General features: G+C 58.0%; 1 protein-coding gene, 1 long non-coding RNA gene and 12 other non-coding genes across 23 annotated transcripts; all 14 read right to left on the bottom strand.

The window, feature by feature from the left end:
- Window positions 1-19: 19 nt before the first annotated feature.
- On the bottom strand, window positions 20-4,114 carry LOC135271083 (uncharacterized). Its single transcript, XR_010339208.1, has 4 exons — window positions 4,071-4,114; window positions 2,721-2,765; window positions 1,221-1,265; window positions 20-59 (listed from the first exon to the last, which is right to left on the bottom strand). It is a non-coding gene; the product is annotated as an uncharacterized LOC135271083 (long non-coding RNA).
- Window positions 1,508-1,589, bottom strand: LOC135271185 (small nucleolar RNA SNORD115). Its single transcript, XR_010339288.1, has one exon. It is a non-coding gene; the product is annotated as a small nucleolar RNA SNORD115 (small nucleolar RNA).
- LOC135271209 (small nucleolar RNA SNORD115) lies at window positions 3,011-3,092 on the bottom strand. Its single transcript, XR_010339312.1, has one exon. It is a non-coding gene; the product is annotated as a small nucleolar RNA SNORD115 (small nucleolar RNA).
- A 422-nt stretch (window positions 4,115-4,536) lies between the features above and the next one.
- LOC105719965 (uncharacterized) lies at window positions 4,537-21,242 on the bottom strand. Of its 10 annotated transcripts, XM_064367813.1 has the most exons (15): window positions 21,199-21,242; window positions 19,735-19,866; window positions 18,024-18,127; window positions 17,609-17,653; window positions 15,751-15,795; window positions 13,969-13,985; window positions 12,552-12,683; window positions 12,127-12,171; window positions 10,292-10,336; window positions 8,873-9,004; window positions 8,289-8,333; window positions 6,839-6,969; window positions 6,415-6,459; window positions 4,965-5,096; window positions 4,537-4,581 (listed from the first exon to the last, which is right to left on the bottom strand). In XM_064367813.1, exons 3-10 carry the CDS (start codon window positions 18,125-18,127, stop codon window positions 8,976-8,978), a joined length of 462 nt encoding a protein of 153 aa, XP_064223883.1. In that variant the 5' UTR covers window positions 19,735-19,866; window positions 21,199-21,242; the 3' UTR covers window positions 4,537-4,581; window positions 4,965-5,096; window positions 6,415-6,459; window positions 6,839-6,969; window positions 8,289-8,333; window positions 8,873-8,975. The 10 variants fall into 10 exon arrangements, 9 of the variants coding, with proteins under 9 accessions (XP_064223883.1, XP_064223884.1, XP_064223882.1 ...); XM_064367814.1 differs by lacking the exons at window positions 4,537-4,581; window positions 4,965-5,096 and adding an exon at window positions 5,447-5,799; XM_064367812.1 differs by lacking the exons at window positions 4,537-4,581; window positions 4,965-5,096; window positions 6,415-6,459; ... (2 more) ...; window positions 8,873-9,004; window positions 10,292-10,336 and adding an exon at window positions 10,343-11,063.
- LOC135271207 (small nucleolar RNA SNORD115) lies at window positions 4,827-4,908 on the bottom strand. Its single transcript, XR_010339310.1, has one exon. It is a non-coding gene; the product is annotated as a small nucleolar RNA SNORD115 (small nucleolar RNA).
- Window positions 6,702-6,783, bottom strand: LOC135271190 (small nucleolar RNA SNORD115). Its single transcript, XR_010339293.1, has one exon. It is a non-coding gene; the product is annotated as a small nucleolar RNA SNORD115 (small nucleolar RNA).
- On the bottom strand, window positions 8,578-8,659 carry LOC135271204 (small nucleolar RNA SNORD115). Its single transcript, XR_010339307.1, has one exon. It is a non-coding gene; the product is annotated as a small nucleolar RNA SNORD115 (small nucleolar RNA).
- On the bottom strand, window positions 8,735-8,816 carry LOC135271211 (small nucleolar RNA SNORD115). Its single transcript, XR_010339314.1, has one exon. It is a non-coding gene; the product is annotated as a small nucleolar RNA SNORD115 (small nucleolar RNA).
- Window positions 10,584-10,665, bottom strand: LOC135271186 (small nucleolar RNA SNORD115). The gene has a single exon (XR_010339289.1). It is a non-coding gene; the product is annotated as a small nucleolar RNA SNORD115 (small nucleolar RNA).
- LOC135271193 (small nucleolar RNA SNORD115) lies at window positions 12,415-12,496 on the bottom strand. The gene has a single exon (XR_010339296.1). It is a non-coding gene; the product is annotated as a small nucleolar RNA SNORD115 (small nucleolar RNA).
- LOC135271189 (small nucleolar RNA SNORD115) lies at window positions 14,231-14,312 on the bottom strand. The gene has a single exon (XR_010339292.1). It is a non-coding gene; the product is annotated as a small nucleolar RNA SNORD115 (small nucleolar RNA).
- On the bottom strand, window positions 16,040-16,121 carry LOC135271110 (small nucleolar RNA SNORD115). The gene has a single exon (XR_010339223.1). It is a non-coding gene; the product is annotated as a small nucleolar RNA SNORD115 (small nucleolar RNA).
- On the bottom strand, window positions 17,887-17,968 carry LOC135271188 (small nucleolar RNA SNORD115). Its single transcript, XR_010339291.1, has one exon. It is a non-coding gene; the product is annotated as a small nucleolar RNA SNORD115 (small nucleolar RNA).
- On the bottom strand, window positions 19,592-19,673 carry LOC135271187 (small nucleolar RNA SNORD115). The gene has a single exon (XR_010339290.1). It is a non-coding gene; the product is annotated as a small nucleolar RNA SNORD115 (small nucleolar RNA).
- Window positions 21,243-21,256: the final 14 nt, after the last annotated feature.

Genomic DNA, 21,256 nt, shown 5'->3' with positions numbered 1-21,256 from the left:
CAAGTGAAATATTGAATCATCACCGACACGGGACCCTTGGCCCTCCTTGCCACCAAAGCCTGGAAGGACAAGGCAGGTAGGTCACTGGGCTCGGGCAAAATGCCCATGCTGTGCCACACAGCAGGCCCTGAGAGACCTCCACTGCCCAAGAGGTCTCCTCCACATGACCCAAGGACTTCCTGGGACCAGTTGGCACAGGCCAGGGCCACCAGCCACCTCATGGCCAACCAAGAAGACTGGCCCAGAGGCCATGTGCTGCTGCAGACCTGGCAGTTGCATAGCCTGCCCCTGGGTGTGAGGTGTGTGTGCAGGTGCACTCTGCAAGCATGCACCAGAAGTCACAGCCTGGGGCTACAGGGCCATGTGCTTTCTCTGGTGGGTCACCATCCATACTCCGCATACCTCCCACACACAGAGCCAGCCACAGGTGGCCAATTAGGAGCCACATGGTGCCCTCTCCTTTGCTTGGGCGCAAACTCTACTACTCTGAAGGTGACACCATGGCTCCCAAGCAGCCTGAGCAACAAAATCTTGGGACAGGTCCCTTCACAATGGGCATTCCCACCTGAGGACGCCACACCTCACAACACTGGACCTCGGAGATAGGATGACCCCCAGTGGGATGAGGGCTGCCCTTTGGCCCAAAGCCCACAAGTCCCAGGGCTGACCTGTAGCACCACCAGATGCCAGCCAGAGCTCCACCTTGACCCAACCCCAGGGAAATAATGCTACCCTCAAACAGACTCCAGGAGACCCACCGGGATGGCCAATTGCTCAACAGGGACGGTCCCATTCAGGGCCATGGGTGAGGCGCAATCCTTGAATCTCCATGACCCAATCCTACAGGTCCATTCACACACCACACTCCGGGGACTGAGAGCTCCTATGTGACCCCATGGCACCCAGAGCCCCTCTGGCTCCCCTCATGTGTTTGGGCAGTCCTCAAGACCTGACCTGAGCACTGAGTCTCAGCTGAAGGCTGCCCCACATGGCGGTGAAGGAACCCTTTACTGCCTGGACTACTGTCACCCATGCAGGGCTTCAGCAAAGGCATCCTTCTTGGGTCCGATCCTCAAAAAAGCAACCCTCAGGGAGAACTCATCTCTCCCAGGTGGGAATTCAGGTCAGGTGCCTGAGAAAACCCTCATGGACCAAAGACTGAACCCAGCAACCCCACACAGCCTAGCTAATGACCCATGACCCCAGCAGGATCCACTCACCTATGCTGATCAATGCCAGGGGGCCCACCTGGGTGGAAAACCTCACTGAAAGACACAAGGGGAGAACACAGGCTCAGGAAGGAGCCAGCCTGCCCCATCCCCGGGGAAAAGTAGCCCCAGCACTAAACCCGCAAGGGAGCCTGGGGACCCTCATGGAGGAGCGAAGCGACAGAGTTGAGTACCCTACAGATGCCCATCAGGGCTTCCAGCTCTCCAGCCCAAAATACAGTGGTCCTGCCAGGGATCTCGGGATCCCAGTGTCCTCTTCCAACATTCTCCCCTAGGCTGGGCCTCAGCGTAATCCTATTGAGCATGATTTTTAAGTCATCACCTCTCTTCAGGACAATATAAGGTTCTCATCATTGACCCAACCCAGGGCACCCCACCTCCCCACACATGCATCCAGCGGGACTCAGATGTGCTCACCACAGCTCAGTGCAGGAGACCAGGGCATCAGGAAGGGTCTGAGCTTCAGCGCACTGGGAGCTGAGGAGCTAGCTGACGGAGACTGGCCTGGGGCCTCCAGGGCCAATACAAGTTTTCCTCCAGGCTGACCATCTGGAGGACAGGAGGAGGACATGGGTCCCAACAGGGCCTCACCTAACAATGCAGGGAAGGTGGGTAGGGGATACCCATGTGATGGGATCCACATAGAAAACTGACCTATCATCAATGCAGGGCATCCTTGGCCCTCCCTGCCACCAAACCCTGGAAAGACAGGGCAAGTGGGTCACTGGGCTGGGCAAGATGCCTGGGGTGCGCCCTACTGCAGGCCAGGAGAGCATGTCCACTTCCCGGGCCGGCTCCCCTGAACAACCCTAGGGCTGCAGCAGGATCACGCGGGAGGGACCAGGGCAACCAACCAGCTCATGGCCAACCAAGGAGCCTGGTCCTCATGCCAGAAACCACTGCAGACCTGGCAGTCACAGAGCCTGCCACTAAGGGTGGTGGGCGCCCTCTCCAAGTACGCAATGGAAATTAGAGCCACGTGACTTCTCGGTGGGTCCCCGTTCATAACCCAACACCAGGGAAACGACACCACCCCCACCAGGCTCCAGGAAGCCCACTGGGATGGCCCATTTCTCAGCAGGGATGATTTCTATCAGAGACGTGGGTGGGGCGCCATCCTTGAGTCTCCACAACCCAACCCCACAGGCAGATTCACACACCACACTCAGGGGACCAAGAACTCCCCTCTGGCCCTCTCATGTGGCCTGGGTAGTCCTCAAGGCCTAACCTGAGCACTGAGTCTCAGCTGGGCACTCCCCTGGGTGAGGCTCAAGGAAACCATTCCTGCCTGGACCACTGGAACCCCTGCAGGTCTCAGGGAAGGTATCTTCCTAAGGTCCGATTCACAAAAAACCCTCTCTCCTAGAGAACCCATGCCTCTCTGGTGGGAATGCAGGTTGGCTCCCTGAGGAAACCCTAGTATCCCATAGGCTGACCCTTGACCCCACATGGCCTGGCTCATGGCCCAGGACACCAGCAGAATCCACTCACCTATGCCAGTGAATACCAGGGGGCCCGCCTGGGTGGAAGAGCTCACTGAAAGACACAAGGGAGGACACAGGTCAGCAAAGAGCTCCCAAAAGTCCCCACCCTTGGGGTACCAGAACCTGGACACCAATCCTACACAGGGAGCACGGGCTGCCTCATGGAGGAGAGCAGAGACTGGGTTGGGCCCCCCTGAGATGCCCTTCAGAGCCTCAAGGTCTCCAGCCCAAAATACAGGGGCCCTGCCGGAAATCTCAGGATCTCAGCATCCTCTCTTCAACATTCTCACCTAGGCTGGGCCTCAGCGTAATCCTGTTGAGCATGATTTTTAAGTCATCACCTCTCTTCAGGACAATATAAGGTTCTCATCATCGACCCAAACCAGGGAACCCCCTACCCTCACAAACATCCAGAGGAATCCAGATGTGCTCACCACAGCTCAGTGCAGGAGACCAGGGCGCCAGGGTCAGAGCTTCAGTGCACAGGGGACTGAGCATCTGGCTGACGGACACTGGCCCTAGGCCTGCAAACCCAACACAAGTCTTCCTCCAGGCCCACCATCTGCAGGGACACGAAGAGGACGTGTGCAACCAGGACCTCACACATCAACGCAGGCAAGGGGCCAAGGGATACCCATGTGATGGGATCCAGGTGAACTCTGACCCAATGGACATGTGGCACCCTTGGCTCTCCCTGCCACGAAACCCTGGAAAGACAGGGCAAGCTGGTCACTTGGCTCCGGCAAGATGCCTGGGCTGCACTCTACTACAGGCCCCAGGAGCACCTCCACTTCCCGGGCTGGCTCCCCTACATGACCCCACGGCTATACTGGGGACATGGGGCACACGACAGGGCCACCAATTAACTCCTGGCCAACCATGGAGGCTGGCCCAGACTCCAAGAGCCGCTGCAGACCTAGGAGTCCCAGAGCCTGAACCTGGCAATGGTGGACAGCAGCCCTGGTGCCCTCTCCAAGCCTGGGGGCCTCCAGAGCCATGTGCTTTATCTGATGGGTCTCCATCCATGCCCTGCACACATCCAACACACAGAGCTGGGCCACACATGGTGTCTACTCCCTTCCTTGGGCTCAAGACCCTGCCACCCTGGAGGTGACCCCATGGCTCAGAAGCAGCCTGGGCAGCAAATTCTGAGGACAGGTTCCTTGACAGCAGGCCTTCCCACCTCAGGAGGATACTGTTCCTGCTACTGGACCTCACAGAAGGGTTGTCCCCAGCAGAACGGGAGCTTCTGCCTTGGCCCAAAGCCCAGAAGTCCCAGGGCCGGCCGGCAGCACCACCGGGCACCAGACAGAGCTCAGCCTTGACCCAACCACATTGAAACTGCACCATCCCTCACCAGGCTCAAGGAGGTCCCACGAAGACGTCCCATTCAAGGCCATGGGTGTAAAGCATTCCTTGAATCTCCATGGCCTGACCGTGGGGGCCCAATCACTCACCCGTCTCTAGCAAGAAAGAACTCTAGTGTGACCTCCAGGGTGCATCGCACCCCCTGTGCCTCCCTCCCCATGAGCTCTGGGCAGTCCTGTAGGCCTGACCTGCCCACCAAGTTTCACCTGGGAGCTGCCCTGCGTGGGGCTGAAGGAACCCCCCTTTCCTGCCTGGACCACCATCACCCCTGCAGGGCTTCGGGAAAGGGATGCTCCTTGGGTCAGATTTCCAAGAAGTGGCCCTCCTGCAAAAACCATCCCTCCCTGGTGGGGATTAGATTGCACCGTGAGAAAACCCTAGTGGCCCAAAGGCTGAAGCTCAGGGACCCCATGCTGCATCACTCATGGCCCATGACACCAGCAGGTTCCACTCACCTATGTGGCTCAAGGCCAGGGGGACCACTTGGGCAGAAGAGCGCACTGAAAGACATGAGGGAGAACAGGGGCTCAGGAAGGAGCCTCCATAGCACCTCGCCCCCAGGGACCCGGTGCCCGGACACTAAGTCAGCACAGGGAGCCTGGGTTGCCTCATGGAGGAGCGCAGAGACAGGGCTGGGCACCCCAGAGATGCCCTTCAGGGCCTCAAGGTCTCCAGCCCAAAATACAGTGGCTCTGTTGGAGACCTCAGAATCCCAGCGTCCTCGTCCATAATTCTCCTCTAGGCTGGGCCTCAGCGTAATCCTATTGAGCATGATTTTTAAGTCATCATCTCTCTTCAGAACAATATAAAGTTCTCATCATCGACCCAATTCAGGGCACCCCCCTCCCTACGCATGCATCCAGCAGGACATAGATGGGCTCACCACAGCTCAGTGCAGGAGCCAAGAGCTCTGGGAAGGGCCTGAGCTTCAGCACACTGGGGACTAGGCAACTGCATGACTGACGCTGGCCCAGAGACAGCGGACCCAACACAAGTTTTCCTCCGGGATCACCATCTGGGGAGACAGGAGGAGGACGTGTATCCAAACTGACCTCCATGCAGGGAAGGGGGTAGGGGGTGCCAGCCCACCCTTGCTCACCCTCCATGGACATGTGTGATGACTTTGATGTTAAATGCTGAGCCGTCAAGTATGGGGTTCACCTTTGGCCCTCCCTTCCACCGAACCCAGAAAGGACAGGGCAGGTGGGTCACTGGGCTTGAGTAAAATGCCCAGGCTGTGCTGTATTGCAGACCCCAAAGCACTTTTGCTGTCCAAAACTGCTCCCCTGCATCACCCGAGGGCTGCCCTGGGACCACTGGCACAGACCCCGGCCAGCATCCAGGACATGGCCAATGAAGGAGGTTTGCCCAGATGCCACAAGCCGCACAGACCTGGCAGTCACATAGCCTGCCCCTGAGTGTGCAGAGCGTGCGTCCAAGCACCCTCTCCAAGAGTGAAACAGAAATCACAGCCTGGGGCCACAGGGTCACATGTTTCCTCAGGTGGGTCCCCATCCATACTCTGCATACCTCCCACACACAGAGCCAGCCACACGTGGCCAATGAGGAGCCACATGGTGCCCTCTCCTTTGCCTGGGCCCAAGACCCTGCACACTGGATGTGGCCCCAAAGCTGAGAAGAAGCTTGAGAGACAAATTCCCAGGACAGGTCCCTTGACCGCAGGACTTCCCACCTCAGGAGGCCACCCTTCCAGACACCTGATGTTGGAAAAAGGGTGACCTGCAGCGGGATGTGGGCTCCCCCTTGGCCCAATGCCCACAAGTCCCAGGGCTGACCTGCAGCACCACCAGGTGCCAGCCAGAGCTCTGCCTTGACCCAACCCTCGGGAAACAATGCCACCTCCCAACCAGGCTCCAGGAGACCCACTGGGATGACCCTTTTCTCAAAAGGGACGGTCACATTCAGGGCCGTGGTGGGGTACTACCCTTGAATCTCTGTGACCCAACCCAAGAGGCCCATTTGTGCACCACACACCGGGCACCCAGAGCTCCCGTGTGAGCCCTGTGGTGCCCTAAAGTCCCTCTGTCCCCCTCTTGTGGCCTAAGCAGTCCTTAATGCCTGACCTGAGCACCTAGTCCCAGATAGGAGCTGTGCTGCGTGGGTGCTGAAGATACCCTTTCCTGCCTGGACCATCATCACCCCTGCAGGGCTTCAGGGAAGGTGTCTCCCTTGGGTCCGATTCTCAAAAGAGCTGCCCTACTGGTGGGAATTCAGGTCGGCTGCCTGAGAAAATCCTCGTGGCTGAAAGTCTGACCCTCGGCAACTCCACATGGCCTGGCTAACGGCCCATGACCCCAGCAGGATCCACTCACCTATTATGGTCAATGCCAGGTGGCTCACTGGGGCGGAGGAGCTCGCTGAAAAACACAGGAGAGAACGGGGGCTCAGGAAGAGGCCACTAATGTTCCCCGGCCCAGGGAACTGGAGCACCGACTCCAAACCCGCACAGGGAGCCTGGGCTGCCTCATAGAGGAGCGCAGAGACAGGCTGGGCACATACAGAGGCCCTTCAGAGCCAATAGGTCTCCAGCGCAAAATACAGGAGCCCTGCTGGGGACTTGGGGATCCCAGCGTCTTCTTCCAACATTCTCACCTAGGTTGGGCCTCAGCGTAATCCTATTGAGCATGATTTTTAAGTCATCACCTCTCTTCAGGACAATATAAAGTTCTCATCATTGACCCAACCCAGGGCACCCACTCCCCAAGCATGAATCCAGTGGGACCAGGATGTGCTTACCAAGCTCAGTGCAGGAGACCAGGGCGCCGGGAAAGGCCTGAGCTTTAGCGCATTATGGGCTGGGAACCCGGCTGACAGACACTGTCTCAGGGCCATTGTGCCCAAAGCAAGTCTTCCTCTGGGCTCACCATCTGGGGGGACAGGAAGAGTACACGTGTCCAAATAGAGCCTCACACTTCTGTGTGGAAAAGGGGTTAAAGGATACCCATGTGATGGGTCCATGTGGAACACTGACCCGTCATCTATGTGGAACACTGACCCGTCATCTATGTGGGGCACCCTTGGCCCTCCCCGTCACCAAACCCTGAAAAAACAGGGCAGGCTGGTCACTGGGTTCGGGCAAGATGCCTGGGCTGCGCCCTACTACCAGCCCAGAGAGCACCTCCACTGCCCCTGCTGGCTCCCCAGCATGATCCTAGGACTGCCCTGTGACCACTGGGCATGGGCCACAGCCACCAACCAGCTCACGGCCAACCAAGGAGGATAGCTCGGAAGGTACGCACCATGCAAATCTGGCAGTCACATAGCCTGCCCCTGGGCGTGGTGGGCAACCGCTGAGGCACCCTCTCCAGGTGTGCACTGAAAATCACAGGCTGGGGACCCAGGCCACGTGCTTTCACTGGTGGGACCCCATCCATATCCCACACACCTCCCAAACACAGAGCCAGGCCACACTCGGACAATCAATGGCTACACGGTATCTTCTCCTTTCCTTGGGCCCAAGACCCTGCCACCCTGGAGGTGACCCCATGGCTCAGAAAAAACAGGATGGCAAATTCTCGGTACAGGGACAGTAGGCCACCCCACCTCAGAATGCCACCATTACTGCGACTAAAACTCGGAGAACGGGTGACCCCCAATGGGATGCAGGGTGACCCCCTAGCCCAAAGCCCATGGGTCCCACGGCTGGCCTGCAGCACCACCAGGCGCCAGCCGGATCTCAGCCTTGACCCAACCCCATTGAAACTGCACCACCCCCACCAGGCTGAATATATGCCACTAGGATGGCCTGTTGTTCAACAGGGTTGGCCCCACTCAGGGCAACAGTGGGGATGAGATCCTTGAACCTCCACAGCCCAACCCTGTCACCACACCCCGGAACAAACTGGGGGACTGAGAGCTCCCGCATGACATTCATGGCACCCCAGAGCCCCTCTGGCCCACTTCAGTCCTCAAGGTCTGACCCACACACCAGCTCTCAACTGGGCCATGTCTTGCATGGGGCTGAAGAAACCCTTTGCTATCCGGACCATCATCAACCCTGCAGGGCTTCGGGGAAGGCATCTCCTCAGGTAAAATTTCCAAGGAAGCTGCCCTCCTGAAGAAACCATCCCTCCTTGGTGGGGATTCAGGTCAGCTCCCGGGGGAAACCCTCGTGGCCCAAAGGCTGACCCTCAGCAACCCCACATGGCCTGGCTCAGGACCCATGACCCCAGCAGGATCCACTCACCTATGCTGGTCAATGCCAGGAGGCCACCCTTGGCAGACAGGCTCACTGAAAGACACAAGGAAAGAGTGGGGGCTCAGGAGGAGCCACCCACGTGCCCTGCCCCCGGGCACAGGAGCACCAACACTAAGCCCACACAGGGAGCCTGGGCTGCCTCACAGAGGAGGGCAGAGACAGGGCTGGGCCCCCTCCAGATGGCCTTCAGGGCCTCCAGGTCTCTAGCCCAAAATACAGTGGCCTTGCCAGGCATCTGAGCATCCCAGCATCCTCTACCAAAATTCTCCCCTAGGCTGGGCCTCAGCGTAATCCTATTGAGCATGATTTTTAAGTCATCACCTCTCTTCAGGACAACATAAGGTTCTCATCATCGACCCAACCCAGGGCACCCCCCTCCCCAAGCATGGATCCAGTGGGACCCAGCATGGTCTTCCAATATTCTCCCCTAGGCTGGGCCTCAGCGTAATCCTATTGAGCATGATTTTTAAGTCATCACTTCTCTTCATGACAATATAAGATTCTCATCATTGGCCCAACCGAGAGCACAGCTCTCCCTACGCATGGATCCAGTGGGACCCAGATGTGCTCACCACAGCTCAGTGCAGGAGACCAGGGTGCCAGGAAGGGCCCGAACTTCAGCGCACCAGGCACTCAGCACCTGGCTGACGGACACTGGCCAGGCTCCACTGGGCCTCACATAAGTCTTCCTCCAGGCTCACCATCTGGGGGGATGGAAGGAGAACACATGTCCACTCAGGGCCTCACGCCTGCATGTGGGGAAGAGGGTAAGGGTTACCCATGTGATGGGATCCATGTGAAACACTGACTCGTCATGGATACGGGACACCCTTGGCCCTCCCCACGACCAAACCCTGAAAAAACAGGTCAGGGAGGTCACTGGGCTTGGGCAAGACCCCCAGGCTGTGCCCTACTGCAGACCTTAAGGGCACCTCCACCGTCCCCTCTGGCTTCCCCTTTGCATGATGCCAGGGCTGTTCTGGGACCACTGAGCATGGGCCAGGGTCACCAACCAACTCATGGTCAACTGAGGAGGCTGGCCCAGAAGCCATGTGCCACTGTGGACATGGAAGCAGCATAGCCTGCCCTGGGCATTACAGACAGACACCTGTCCAGGTGCCCTTTGCAAGCCACACCTGAAATAGAAGCCTGGAGTCCCAGGGCCCCGTGCTTTCTGTGATGGGTCCCCATCCATGCCCTGCACATGTCCCAAACACAGAGCTGGTCCACCGTTTCCTTTCCTTAGGCCGAAGATTCCGCCACCCTGGAGATGACCCCATAGCACAGAAAAAGCCTGGGCAGCAAATTCCTGAGACAGGACCATTGACAGCAGGCCTTTCCACCTCAGGATCCACTCTTCCAGTCTCTCACCCATGGGGAAGCGGTAACCTCCAGCAGGACGAGGGCTGCCGACTTGGCCTAAAGCCCACAAGTCCAAGGGCCTGCCCGCAGCACCACCAGGCATCCGCCAGAGCTCAGCCTTGACCCACACCCAGGGAAACAGCACTGTCCCCCACCAAGCTCAAAGAGATGCTATGGGATGGCCCACTGTTCAAAAGGGTCAGCCCTTTTAGGGCCATGGTTGGGCGATCCTTCAATGTCCATGGCCTGACTCCATGACCTTATTCAGGCACCCCTCTCCAGGGAAAGAGAGCTCTTGCGTGATCCCTGTGATGCCCCGGAGGCCCTGTGACCCCATCATGTGGCCTGGGCAGTTCTCCATGCTGACACACGCACAGTCTCAGCCAGAAGCTGCCCTGAGTGGGGCCAAAGGAACACTTTCCTGCCTGGACCACTGTTACCCTGCAGGTCTTCAGAAAGGCAAGGTCTTGGGTACGATTCCCAAGGAAGCTGCCCTCCTGGAGAAACCATCCCTCCCCAGTGGAGACACAGGTCAGCTCCCTGAGGAAACCTTCCTGTCTGGAAGACTGACCCTCGGGGAGAGCACGCAGCCTGACTCATGGCCCATGACACCAGCAGGATTCACTCACCTATGCGGGTCAAGGCCAAGGGGCCCTTCTGAGCTGAAGAGCTCACTGAAAGACACAGGGGAGAACGGGGGCTCAGAGAGCAGCCCTCAATGTGCCCTGCCTCTGGGGAACAGGTGGGGCAAACCAAGTGCACACAGGGAGCCTGGTATTTTTCATGGAGGAGCACAGAGACAGGGTTGGGTACCCCTGAGAGGCCTTTGAGGGCCTTTAAAGTCTCTAGCCCAAAATATAGTGGCCTTGCCTGGGGACCTCATGATTCCCAGTGTCCACGTCCAAAATTCTCACCTAGGCTGGGCCTCAGCGTAATCCTATTGAGCATGATTTTTAAGTCATCATCTCTCTTCAGGACAATATAAGGTTCTCATCATTGACCCAACCTAGAGCACCCCTCACCCCAAGCATGCATCCAGCCAGACTCAGATGAGCTCACCAGCTCCATGCAGGAGACCAGGGCACCAGGAAGGACCCAAGGTTCAGTGTAACAGGGCCTGGGCACCTGGCAGATGGCCTCTGGCCTGGGCATAGTGGGCCCAATGCAAGCCTCCTCCAGGTTCACCATCCAGGGGGACAGGAGGAGGACCCATTTGATGGGATCCATGTGAAATACTGACCTGTCATGGACATGGGGCACCCTTGGCCCTCCCCGCCATGACACCCTGGAAGGACAGGGCAGGTGGGTCACTGGGCTCCGGCAAGACACCTGTGCTGTGCCTACTGCAGGCCTCAAGATAACCTTCATTGCCCACGCCGGCTGTTCCACATGAACCCGAGGCTGCACAGAGACCCCTGGACATGGGCCAGGGCCACCAAACAGCTCACGGCCTACAAAGGAGGCTGGTCCTGACGCCAGGAGCTGCTGCAGATGTGGCAGTTGCATAGCCTGCCCCTGGGCATGGTGACCCCTAACCAGGCACCCTCTCCACGTGCATACTGGAAATCTCAGCCTGGGGCCCCATGGCTACGTGCTTTCTCTGGTGCGTCCCCATCCATGTCCTACACACCTCCCAAACTCAGAGCCAGGCCATATTTGACCAATCAGGGGCCACATGGTGTCTTCTCCATTTCTTGGGCCCAAGACCCCGCCACCTGCAGGTGATGTCACGGCTCAGAAGCAGCCTGGGCAGCAAATTCCTCAACAAGGTCCCTCAACAGCGGGCCTTCCCACCTAAAGAGGCCACCCATCCTTACACTGGGACTCAGGAAAGGCGTGACCCCCCCATGAAGGACACAGGCTGCTGACCTTGCCTGAAGCCCTTAAGTTCCCGGGCCAGCCTGCAGCACTATCAGGAGCCGGACAGTGCTCAACTGTGACCCAACCCCGTTGAAACAGCAACGCACCCCCACCAGGCTCAATGTGGCGCCATTGGGATGGCTCAGTGCTCAACAGCGTCAGGCCAATTCAGGGCCATGGGTGGGCGTGAACCTTGAAACACTAAGGCCTGACCCTGTGGGCCTAACCGCTCAGTCACCACCCCCGCAACAACCCTGAGCTCCTACATGACTTCTGTAGTGCCCCGAAGCCCGTGTAGCACTCCACAGGTGGCCTGGGCAGTTCTCCATGCCTGACCCATGCACAGAGTCTCATCTGGGAGCTGCCCTGCATGGGGCTGAAGAAACTCTTTGCTGCTTGAACCATGGTCACTTCTGCAGGTCTTCAGAGATGATGTCTTCCATGGGACCCATTTGGAAGAAATCGGCCCTCCTGAAGAACCCATCCCTCCCTAGTGGGGAACCCATTCCCCGGCTCCCTGAGGAAACCCTCCTGTCCCAAAGGCTGAACCAGCAACCCCACGCAGCCTGGTTCATGGACCATGACGCCAGCAGATGCCACTCACCTATGCCAGTCAATGCCAGGGGGCCTACCTGGACAGAAGAGCTCACTGAAAGACACAAAGGATAAGGGGGACTCAGGGAGGAGCCGCCAACCTGCCTCGCCCCCAGGGAATGGGACTCTGACACCAAGCCCCCACAGGGAGCCTGGGTTGCCTCACAGAGGAGCACAGAGACAAGGTTGGGGGGCACCAAGACACCCCTCAGGGCCTTGAGGTCTCCAACCAAATATACAGCAGTCTGCCAGGGACCTCGAGATCCCAGTGTCCTCTTCCAAAATTCTCACCTAGGCTGGGCCTCAGCGTAATCCTATTGAGCATGATTTTTAAGTCATCACCTCTCTTCAGAACAATATAAAGTTCTCATCATTGACCCAACTGAAGCCAACCTCCTCCCACACATACATCCAGTGGGACCCAGACAGGCTCACCACAGCTCAGTGCAGGAGACCAGGGCGTCAAGAAGGACCTGAGCTTCAGTGCACCAGGGGCTGGGCACGTGGCTGATGGACACAGGCCCAGAGACACTGGGCCCAACGCAAGTCTTCCTCTGGGTTCACCATCTAGGGGGACAGGAGGAGGACATGTGTCCAAATAGGGCCTCATGCTTCCATGTGAGGAAGGTGAGTGGGGGATACCCATCACCAATGTGATGGGATCCATTTGGAAGACTGACCTGTCAGGGACACAGACACGGAGCACCCTTGGCCCTCCCTGCCACCAAACCCAGGAAGCCCAGGCTGCACCCTACTGCAGGTCCCAAGAGCATCTCCACTGCCCGCCAGCTGCCCTGAACGAGGTCAGGGCCATCCTGGGACCACTGGGCATAGGCCAGGGCCACCAACCAGCTCATGGTCAAACAGGAGGCTGGCACGGATGCCACGCGCCACTGCCGAGAGCCTGCCCCTGCCCATGTCCCAGTGTGAACCAGAAATCACAGCCTGGGGCTCCAGGGCCACATAGTTTCTCTGATGGGTCCCCATCCATGCCCTGCACACCTCCCAAACACAGAGCCGGGCCACACTCAACCAATCCGGGGACACATGGTGTGCCCCCCTTTCCTTGGACCTAAGAGGCCGCCACCCTGGAGATATAACCCCATGGCTCAGAAGCAGCCTGGGTGGCAGATTCCCAGGACAGGTTGCTCAAAAGGGGCATTTACCACCTGACAAAGCCAACTTTCCCGCCATTTAACCTCTGCAAAGAGTGAACCCAGGCATGACCCAAGCTGTCCCCATGGCCCAAAGCCCACAATGTCCAGGGCCAGCCTGCAGCACCAAGAGGCATCGGCCAGAGCTCAGTCATGACCTAACTCCAGGGAAACAGCACCACCCACCACCAGATTCAAGGAGGCACCATTGGGATGGTCCATTGCTCCACAGGGCCGGGCCCATTCAGGAGCATGGGTGGAGTGCGATCCTTGAAACTCTGTGACATGACTCCCATGGGTCCAATCGCACGCTATTCTTCGTGGATTAAAAGCCCCCACGAGACCCTGCAGGGCTCCGGAGCCCCTGTGGCCACCTCATGTGTCCTGGGCATCCTCGAGGCCTGACTGACGCACCGAGTCCCAGGTGGGTGCTGCCCTGCATGGGGCTGAAGGAACCCTTTCCTGCCTGGACCACCATCACCCCTGCCGGCTTCAGGATAGGCATCCTCCTTGGGTTCAATTCCCAAGGAAGCAGTCCTTCTGGAGAACTCATCTCCAGTGGGAATTCAGGTCAATACTTATAGAAAACCTTCATGGCCCAAAGGCGGGGATGTTCAGTGACCTCACTCTGCCACGCTCATGACCCATGACCCCAGCAGGACCCACTCACCTATGCTGGTCAATACCAAAGGACCCACCTGGGCAGAAGAGCTGACTGAAAGACACAAGGGGAGTAGAGGGGTTCAGGGAGGAGCCACCAACATGCCCCACCCTGGGGAACTACAGCACCCACACCAAGCCTGCACAGGGAGCCAGGGCTGCCTCACAGAGGACCGCAGAGACAGGGTTGGACCCCCTCAAGATGCCCTTCAGGGCCTTGAGGTCTCTAGCCCAAAATACAGTGGCCCTGCCGGTGACCTTGGGATCCCAGTGTCCACTTCCAGAATTCTCCCCTAGGCTGGGCCTCAGCGTAATCCTATTGAGCATGATTTTTAAGTCATCACCTCTCTTCAGGACAATATAAGATTCTCATCATTGACCCAACCTTGGACACCCCCTTCCACATGCGTGCAACCAGCAGGACCCGGATGGGCTCACCAGCTCCATGCAGGAGACCAGGGCATCAGAAAGGGCCCAAGTTTTGTTCCAATAGGGCCTGAGCCTCTGGCTGATAACCTCCCAATGCAAGTCTTCCTCTGGGCTCACCATCTGGGGGGACAGGAGGAGGATCCATGTGCTGGGATCCATGTGAAATATTGACCTGTCATGGATACGGGCACCTCTGGCCCTCCCCACCACTGAACCCTGGAAGGACAGGGTAGGTGGGTCACTGGGCTCCAGCAGGATGCCTGGGCTGTGCCTACTGCAGGCCTCAGGATAACCTCCCCTCCACATGTGAGCTACTCCATATGACCCCAGGGCTGCACAAAGACCACTGGGTACAGTACAGGGCCACCAACCAGCTCACAGCCAACAAAAAAAGGCTGGTCCTGATGCCAGGCACCAGGCACCATTGCAGATCTGGCAGTTGCATAGCCTGCCCCTGGGCATGGTGGGTGCCAACCAGGTGCCCTCTCAAAGTGCACATCGGAAATCGCAGCCTGGGGCCACATGGCTATGTGCTTTCTCTGATGTGTCCCCATCCACGCCCCATCCATTGCCCAAACACAAAGCCAGGCAATACTGGACCAATCGGAGGCCACATGGTGTCTTCTCCATTCCTTGGGCCCAAGACCCCGCCACCTGGAGGTGCCATGGCTCAGAAGCAGCCTGGGCAGCAAATTCCTGGGACAGGGCCCTCAACAGCGGGTCTTCCCACCTAAAGAGGCCACCCATCCTTACACTGGAACTCAGGAAAGGCATGGCCCCCAGCAAGATGTGGTGGGCTGCTGACATGGCCCAAAGCCAAGTCCCTGGGCCAGCCTGCATCACCATCAGGAGCCAGCCAGAGTTCAACCTTGACCCAACCCCGTTGAAACAGCGATGCACCCACACCAGGCTCAATGTGGCGCCACTGGGATGACTCACTGCTCAACAGTGTCAGGCCCATTCAGGGCCATGGGTGGGCGTGAACCTTGAAACACTAAGGCCTGACCCTGTGGGCCTGACCACTCAGTCACCACCCCCGCAACAACCCCAAGGACTGAGAGCTCCTGTATGACCCCTGTGGTGCCCCTAAGCCTGTGTGGCACCCTGCAAGTGGCCTGGGCAGTTCTCCAGGCCTGACCCATGCAGAGTCTCATCTGGGAGCTGCCCTAATGGGGCTGAAGAAACTCTTTGCTGCTTCAACCATCATCACCTCTGCAGGTCTTCATAGAAGATGTCCTCCATGTTTGGAAGAAAGTGGCCCTCCTGGAGAACCCAACCCTTCTTGGTGGGGATTCCCCAGCTCACTGAGGAAACTCTCCTGTCCCAAAGGCTAAACCGGCATCCCCATGTGGCCTGGCTCATGGACCATGATGCCAGCAGGTTCCACTCACCTATGCCAGTCAATGCCAGGGGACCCACCTGAGCAGAAGAGCTCACTGAAAGACACAAAGGAGAACGAGGACTCAGGAAGGAGCCGCCAACCTGCCTCACACCCAGGGAATGGGACACTGACACCAAGCCCACACAGGGAGCCTGGGCTGTCTCACAGAGAAGCACAGAGACAGTATTGGGGGCGGCCAAGATGCCCTTCAGGGTTTCAAGGTCTCCAACCGAATATACAGTGGCCCTGCCAAGGATGTCAAGATCTCAGGGTCCTCTTCCAAAATTCTCAGCAAGGTTGGGCCTCAGAGTAATCCTATTGAGCACGATTTTTAAGTCATCACCTCTCTTCAGGACAATATAAGGTTCTCATCATTGACCCAACCGAAGCCCCCCAACCCTGCTACGCATGTATCCAGTGGGATCTAGATGGGCTCACCACAGCTCAGTGCAGGAGACCAGGATGCCAGGAAGGGCCTGAGCTTCAGTGCACCAGGGGCTGGACAATGGCTGACGGACACTGGTCCAGAGACACTGGGCCCAATGTAAGTCTTTCTCTGGGTTCACCATCTAGAGGGACAGCAGGAGGACATGTGTCCAAATAGGGTCTCATTACTTCATGCAGGAAAGGTGAGTAAGGAATACCCATGTGATGGGATCCATGCGGAACACTGATCCATCACAGACATGGGCACAGAGCACTCTTGGCCCTCCCCGCTACCAAACCCTGGAAGGTCAGGTCAGGTGGGTAACTGGTCTCGCACAAGAAGCCCCAGCTATGCCTCACTGCAGGTCCTGAGAGCACCTCCACTGACCCACTGGCTGCCCTGAACAAAGCTAGGGCTACCCTGGGACCACTAGGCAAGGGCCACAGCCACCAACTAGCTCATGGCCTATCAGGAGGCTGGCCCGGATGGCATGCGCCATTGTAGACTTGTCAGCCAAGAGCCTGCCCCTCCCTGGCCAACGGTGCACCAGAAATCATAGCCTGGGGCTTGAGGGCCACATAGTTTCTCTGATGGGTCCCCATCCATGCCCTGCATACCTCCCAAACACAGAGCAGGGCCACACTCAACCTATCTGGGACACATGGTGTGCTCCCCTTTCCTTGGGCCCAAGATGCCGCCACCCTGGAGGTGACCCCATGGCTCAGAAGCAGCTAGGTGGCAAATTCCCAGGACAGGTTGCTTGACAAGGGGGCTTCCCACCTTAGGAAGCCACCATTCCTGCCATTCAACCTCTGGGAAGGTTGACCTTCCCAAGTATGACCCAAGGTGTCCCCATGGCCCAAAGCCCACAGGGTCCAGGGCCAGCCTGCAGCATCACCAGGCACTGGCCAGAGCTCAGTCTTGACTTAACTCCAGGAAAACAGCACCACCTGCCACTAGACTCAAGGAGGTGCCATTGGAATGCCCATTGCTCCACAGGGTCGGTCCCATTCAGCGGCATGCGTGGGGTGCGATTCTTGAAACTCCGTGACATAACTCCCATGGGCCCAATTGCCCACCACTCTTTATGGATGAAAAGCCCCCCATAAGACCCCCATAGGGTCCCGGAGCCCTGTGGCCACCTCATGTGTCCTGGGCAGTCCTTGAGGCCTGACCAATGCACTGAGTCTCAGCTGGCAGCTGCCCTGCGTGGGGCTGAATGAACCCTTTCCTACCTGGACCACTATCACTGCTATGGGGCTGCAGGACAGGCATTTTCCTTGGGTTCGATTCCCAAGGAAGCAGCCCTTCTGGAGAACTCATCCCCAGTGGGAATTCAGGTCAATATTTATTTTAGGAAACCCTCATGGCCCGTAGGCAGACACTCAGAGACCCCACTCTGCCACGCTCATGACCCACGACCCCAGCAGGATCCACTCACCTATGCCAGTCAATGCCTAAGGGCCCACCTGCGCAGAAGAGCTCACTGAAAGACACAAGGGGAGTAGAGGGGTTCGGGGAGGAGCTGCCAACATGCCCCACCCCAGGGAACTAGAAGCCTGCATGAGGAGCCAGGGCTGCCTCACAGAGGAGCGCAGAGACAGGGTTGGACCCCCTCAAGATGCCCTTCAGGGCCTTGAGGTCTCTAGCCCAAAATACAGTGGCCCTGCCGGTGACCTTAGGATCCCAGTGTCCTCTTCCAAAATTCTCCCCTAGGCTGGGCCTCAGCGTAATCCTATTGAGCATGATTTTTAAGTCATCACCTCTCTTCAGGACAATATAAGATTCTCATCATTGACCCAACCTTGGACACCCCCTCCACATGCGTGCAACCAGCAGGACCCGGATGGGCTCACCAGCTCCATGCAGGAGACCAGTGCAACAGGGCCTGGAAATCTGGCTCATGGCCTCTGGCTGGGGCACAGTCGGACAAATGCAAGTCTTCCTTCAGGCTCATCATCTGCAGGGACAGGAGGAGGACCTATGTGCTGGGATCCATGTGAAATACTGACCTGTCCCGGACACAAGGCGCCTTGGCACTCCCCACCACCAAACCCTGGAAGGACAGAGCGTGCGCGTCACTGGGCTCAGGCAAGATACCTGGGCTGCGCCCTACTGCAGACCTCAGGATGACCTCCACTGCCCACTCCAGCTGCTCCACATGACCCCAGGGCTGGACAGAAACCACTGGGCACATGCCAGGGCCACCAACCACCCCATGGCCAACAAAGGAGGCTGGTCCTGATGCCAGGTGCCGCTGCAGACCTAGCAGTTGCATAGTCTGCCCCTGGGTGTGGTTGGCACCCAACCAGGCACTCTCTCCAAGCCCACATTGGAAATTGCAGCCTGAGGCCCCATGGCTACATGCTTTCTCCTGTGGATCTCCATCCAGCCCTACACACCCTGGAGGTGACCCAATGGCTCAGAAGCAGCCTGGGTGGCAAATTCCCAAGACAGACTGCTTGACAGGGGGATTTCCCGCCTTAGGAAGCCACCATTCAACATCCAGAAAGGGTTGACCCCAAGCATGACCCAAGCTGTCCCCATGGCCCAAAGCCTATGAGGTCTAGGGCCAGCCTGCAGCACCAACAGGCACTGGCCAGAGCTCACCCTTGACCCACACCCAGGGAAATAGCACCATCCCCCACCAGGCCCAAAGAGGCGCCCCTGAGATGGCCCATTACCCAAGAGGGTCAGCCCATTTAGGGCCATGATTGGGCAATCCTTGAATCTCCATGGCCTGACCCCATGGGCCCATTCATGCAACCCTCTCCAGGGAAAGATAACTCTCGTGTAACCCCTGTGGCACCCCAGAGCCCTTCTGGCCCCTGTCACATGGCCTGGGCAGTCCTCGAGGCCAGACCTGCACAGTGAGTCTCAGCTAGGAGCTGCCCTGCATGGGACTGAAGGAACCCTTTCCTGCTTGGACCACTGTCACCCCTGCAGAGCTTCAGGGAAGGAACTGTCCTGGGGCTAATTCCAAAGAAGCCAGCGTCCTGAAGAATCCATCCCTCCCTGGTGGGGATTCATGTCAGCTCCCTGAGGAAACCCTCCTCTCCTCAAGGCTGATCATCGGTGAGACCAAGTGGCCTGACTCATGGCTCATGACGCCCAGAGAATGAACTCACCTATATGTATCAATGACAGGGGGCCCCACCTGTGCAGAAGAGCTCACTGAAAGACACAAGACCCAAGGGAAGAACGGGGGCTCAGGAAGGACCCAGCAAGTTGCCCTACCCCGGGGAACCGGAGAGCCAACACCAAGCCCACACAGGGAGCCTGAGCTGCCTTACAGAAGAGTGCGGAGACAGAGTTGGGTACCTCAAAGATGCCCTTCAGGGCTCCAGGCCTCCAGCCAAAATACAGTGGCCCTGCCAGGGACCCTAAAATCCCAGCATCCACTTTCAAAATTCTCATCTAGGCTGGGCCTCAGCGTAATCCTATTGAGCATGATTTTTAAGTCATCACCTCTCTTCAAGACAATATAAGATTCTCATCATTGACCCCACCCAGGGCACCACCCTCCACCCCCTACATATGCATCTAGTGGGACCCAGATGTGCTCACCACAGCTTAGTGCAGGAGACCAGGGTGCCAGGAAGGGCCTGAGCTTCAGCTCACCAGGGCCTGAGCACCTGGCTGAGGGACACAGGCCCGGGGCCAGTGGGCCAGATGCAAGTCTTCCTCCAGGGTCACCATCTGGAGGGATGGGGGACAGGGTGTCCAAACAGCGCCTCACACCTCCATGCACGGAAGTGGGCAGGGATGCTGGCTCACACAGGCTCTCTCTCCCTGGACTCATGAGACGAGATCCATGTAAAACAGTGACAGTCATGATCGTGGGGAACCCTTGGCCCTCCCTGCCACTGAATCCTGGAAGGACAGGGCAGGCAGGTCATGGAATTCAAGCAAGACGCCCTGGCTGCACCCTATTGCAGGATCCTAGAGCACTTTTACTGCCCGCGCCAGCTCCCCGACATGACTCTGGGCCGTGCTGGGATACTGGGCAGGGCCAGGGCCATCAACCAGCTCACTGCAAACCAAGGAGGCTGGCCTGGATGCCATGTGCCACTGCAGACCTGGCAGTCACATAGGCTGCCCCTGGGCACAGAATGCACCCGTCCAGGTGTCCTCTACAGGGTCACACCAAAAATTGCATCCTGGGGCCCCAGGGCCACGTGCTTTCTCTGTTGGGTCCCCATTCATGGACTGCACACCTCCCCAACAGAGCTGGGCCATGCTTGGCCAATCAGGGGCCACATTATGTCCTCTCCTTTCCTTCAGCTCAAGACCCCACCACCTTGGAGGTAACCCCATGGCTCAGAAGCAACCTGAGCAGCAAATTGCAGGCACAGAACCCTTGACAGTGGCCTTCTACCACAAGATGCCACCCTTCCAGCCACTCCACTTTGGTGTGGGATGACCTCCAATGGAATGTGGGCTGCACCTTCGGCCCAAAACCCACGATTCCCAGGGCCAACCACTAGGTGACTGCCAGAGCTCAGCCTTGGACCGACCCCACTCAGGCCACGCCACCCCACCATACTCAAGGAGGCACCACTGTGATGCCCCACTGCTCAATAGGATCGGTCCCATCAGGGCCATGGGTTGAGCATGACTTTTGAATCTTTATGACCTGACTCTGTAAGCCCAATCGCCCTCCCCACCACAAGCCTCAGGGACTAAGAGATCCCACATAAAACCTGTAACTCCCAGAGACCCTGTGGACCCCCTCACATGTCCTGGGCAGGTCTCCAGGCCTGACCCATGCACGAAGTCTAAGCTAGGAGCTGCACTGCATTGGGTTGAAGGAACCCTTTCCTGCCTGGACCTCCATAACCCCCGCAGGATTTAGAGATGGAGTCCTTCTTGGGATCAATTTCCAAAAAAGCCACCCTTCTAGAGAAGCCATCTGTCCCTGGTGGGGATTCAGGGTGGCTCCCTAAGGAAACCCTTGTTGACCGAAGAGTGACCCTCAGCGACCCCCCGTGGCCTGGCTTATGGCCCATGACCCCAGCAGGATCCACTCACCTATGCCACCCGAGGCCACAGGCCTACCTGGCAGAAGAGCTCACTGAAAGACACAGAG

Source organism: Aotus nancymaae, unplaced genomic scaffold (genome assembly GCF_030222135.1).
Source record: "Aotus nancymaae isolate 86718 unplaced genomic scaffold, 86718_ANA_hifiasm-v0.15.2.pri h1tg000075l, whole genome shotgun sequence".
Lineage (NCBI taxonomy): Eukaryota > Metazoa > Chordata > Mammalia > Primates > Aotidae > Aotus > Aotus nancymaae.
This window is presented reverse-complemented; position numbering and strand designations above follow the sequence as displayed.

Bases quoted from the DNA above. Each gene is read 5' to 3' on its own strand.
- LOC105719965 (XM_064367807.1), bottom strand. From the start codon at position 18,127: ATGATGAGCCTGAAGGAAGACTTGCATTTGTCCGACTGTGCCCCAGCC. The intron at 17,654-18,023 runs GTGAGCCCATCC...TGTGTCTTTCAG, and splicing joins TGGTCTCCTGCATGGAGCTG to TGAGCTCTTCTGCGCAGGTG. The intron at 12,172-12,551 runs GTGAGCCTGTCT...TGTGTCTTTCAG, and splicing joins GTCTCCTGCACTGAGCTGTG to TGAGCTCTTCTGTCCAGGTA.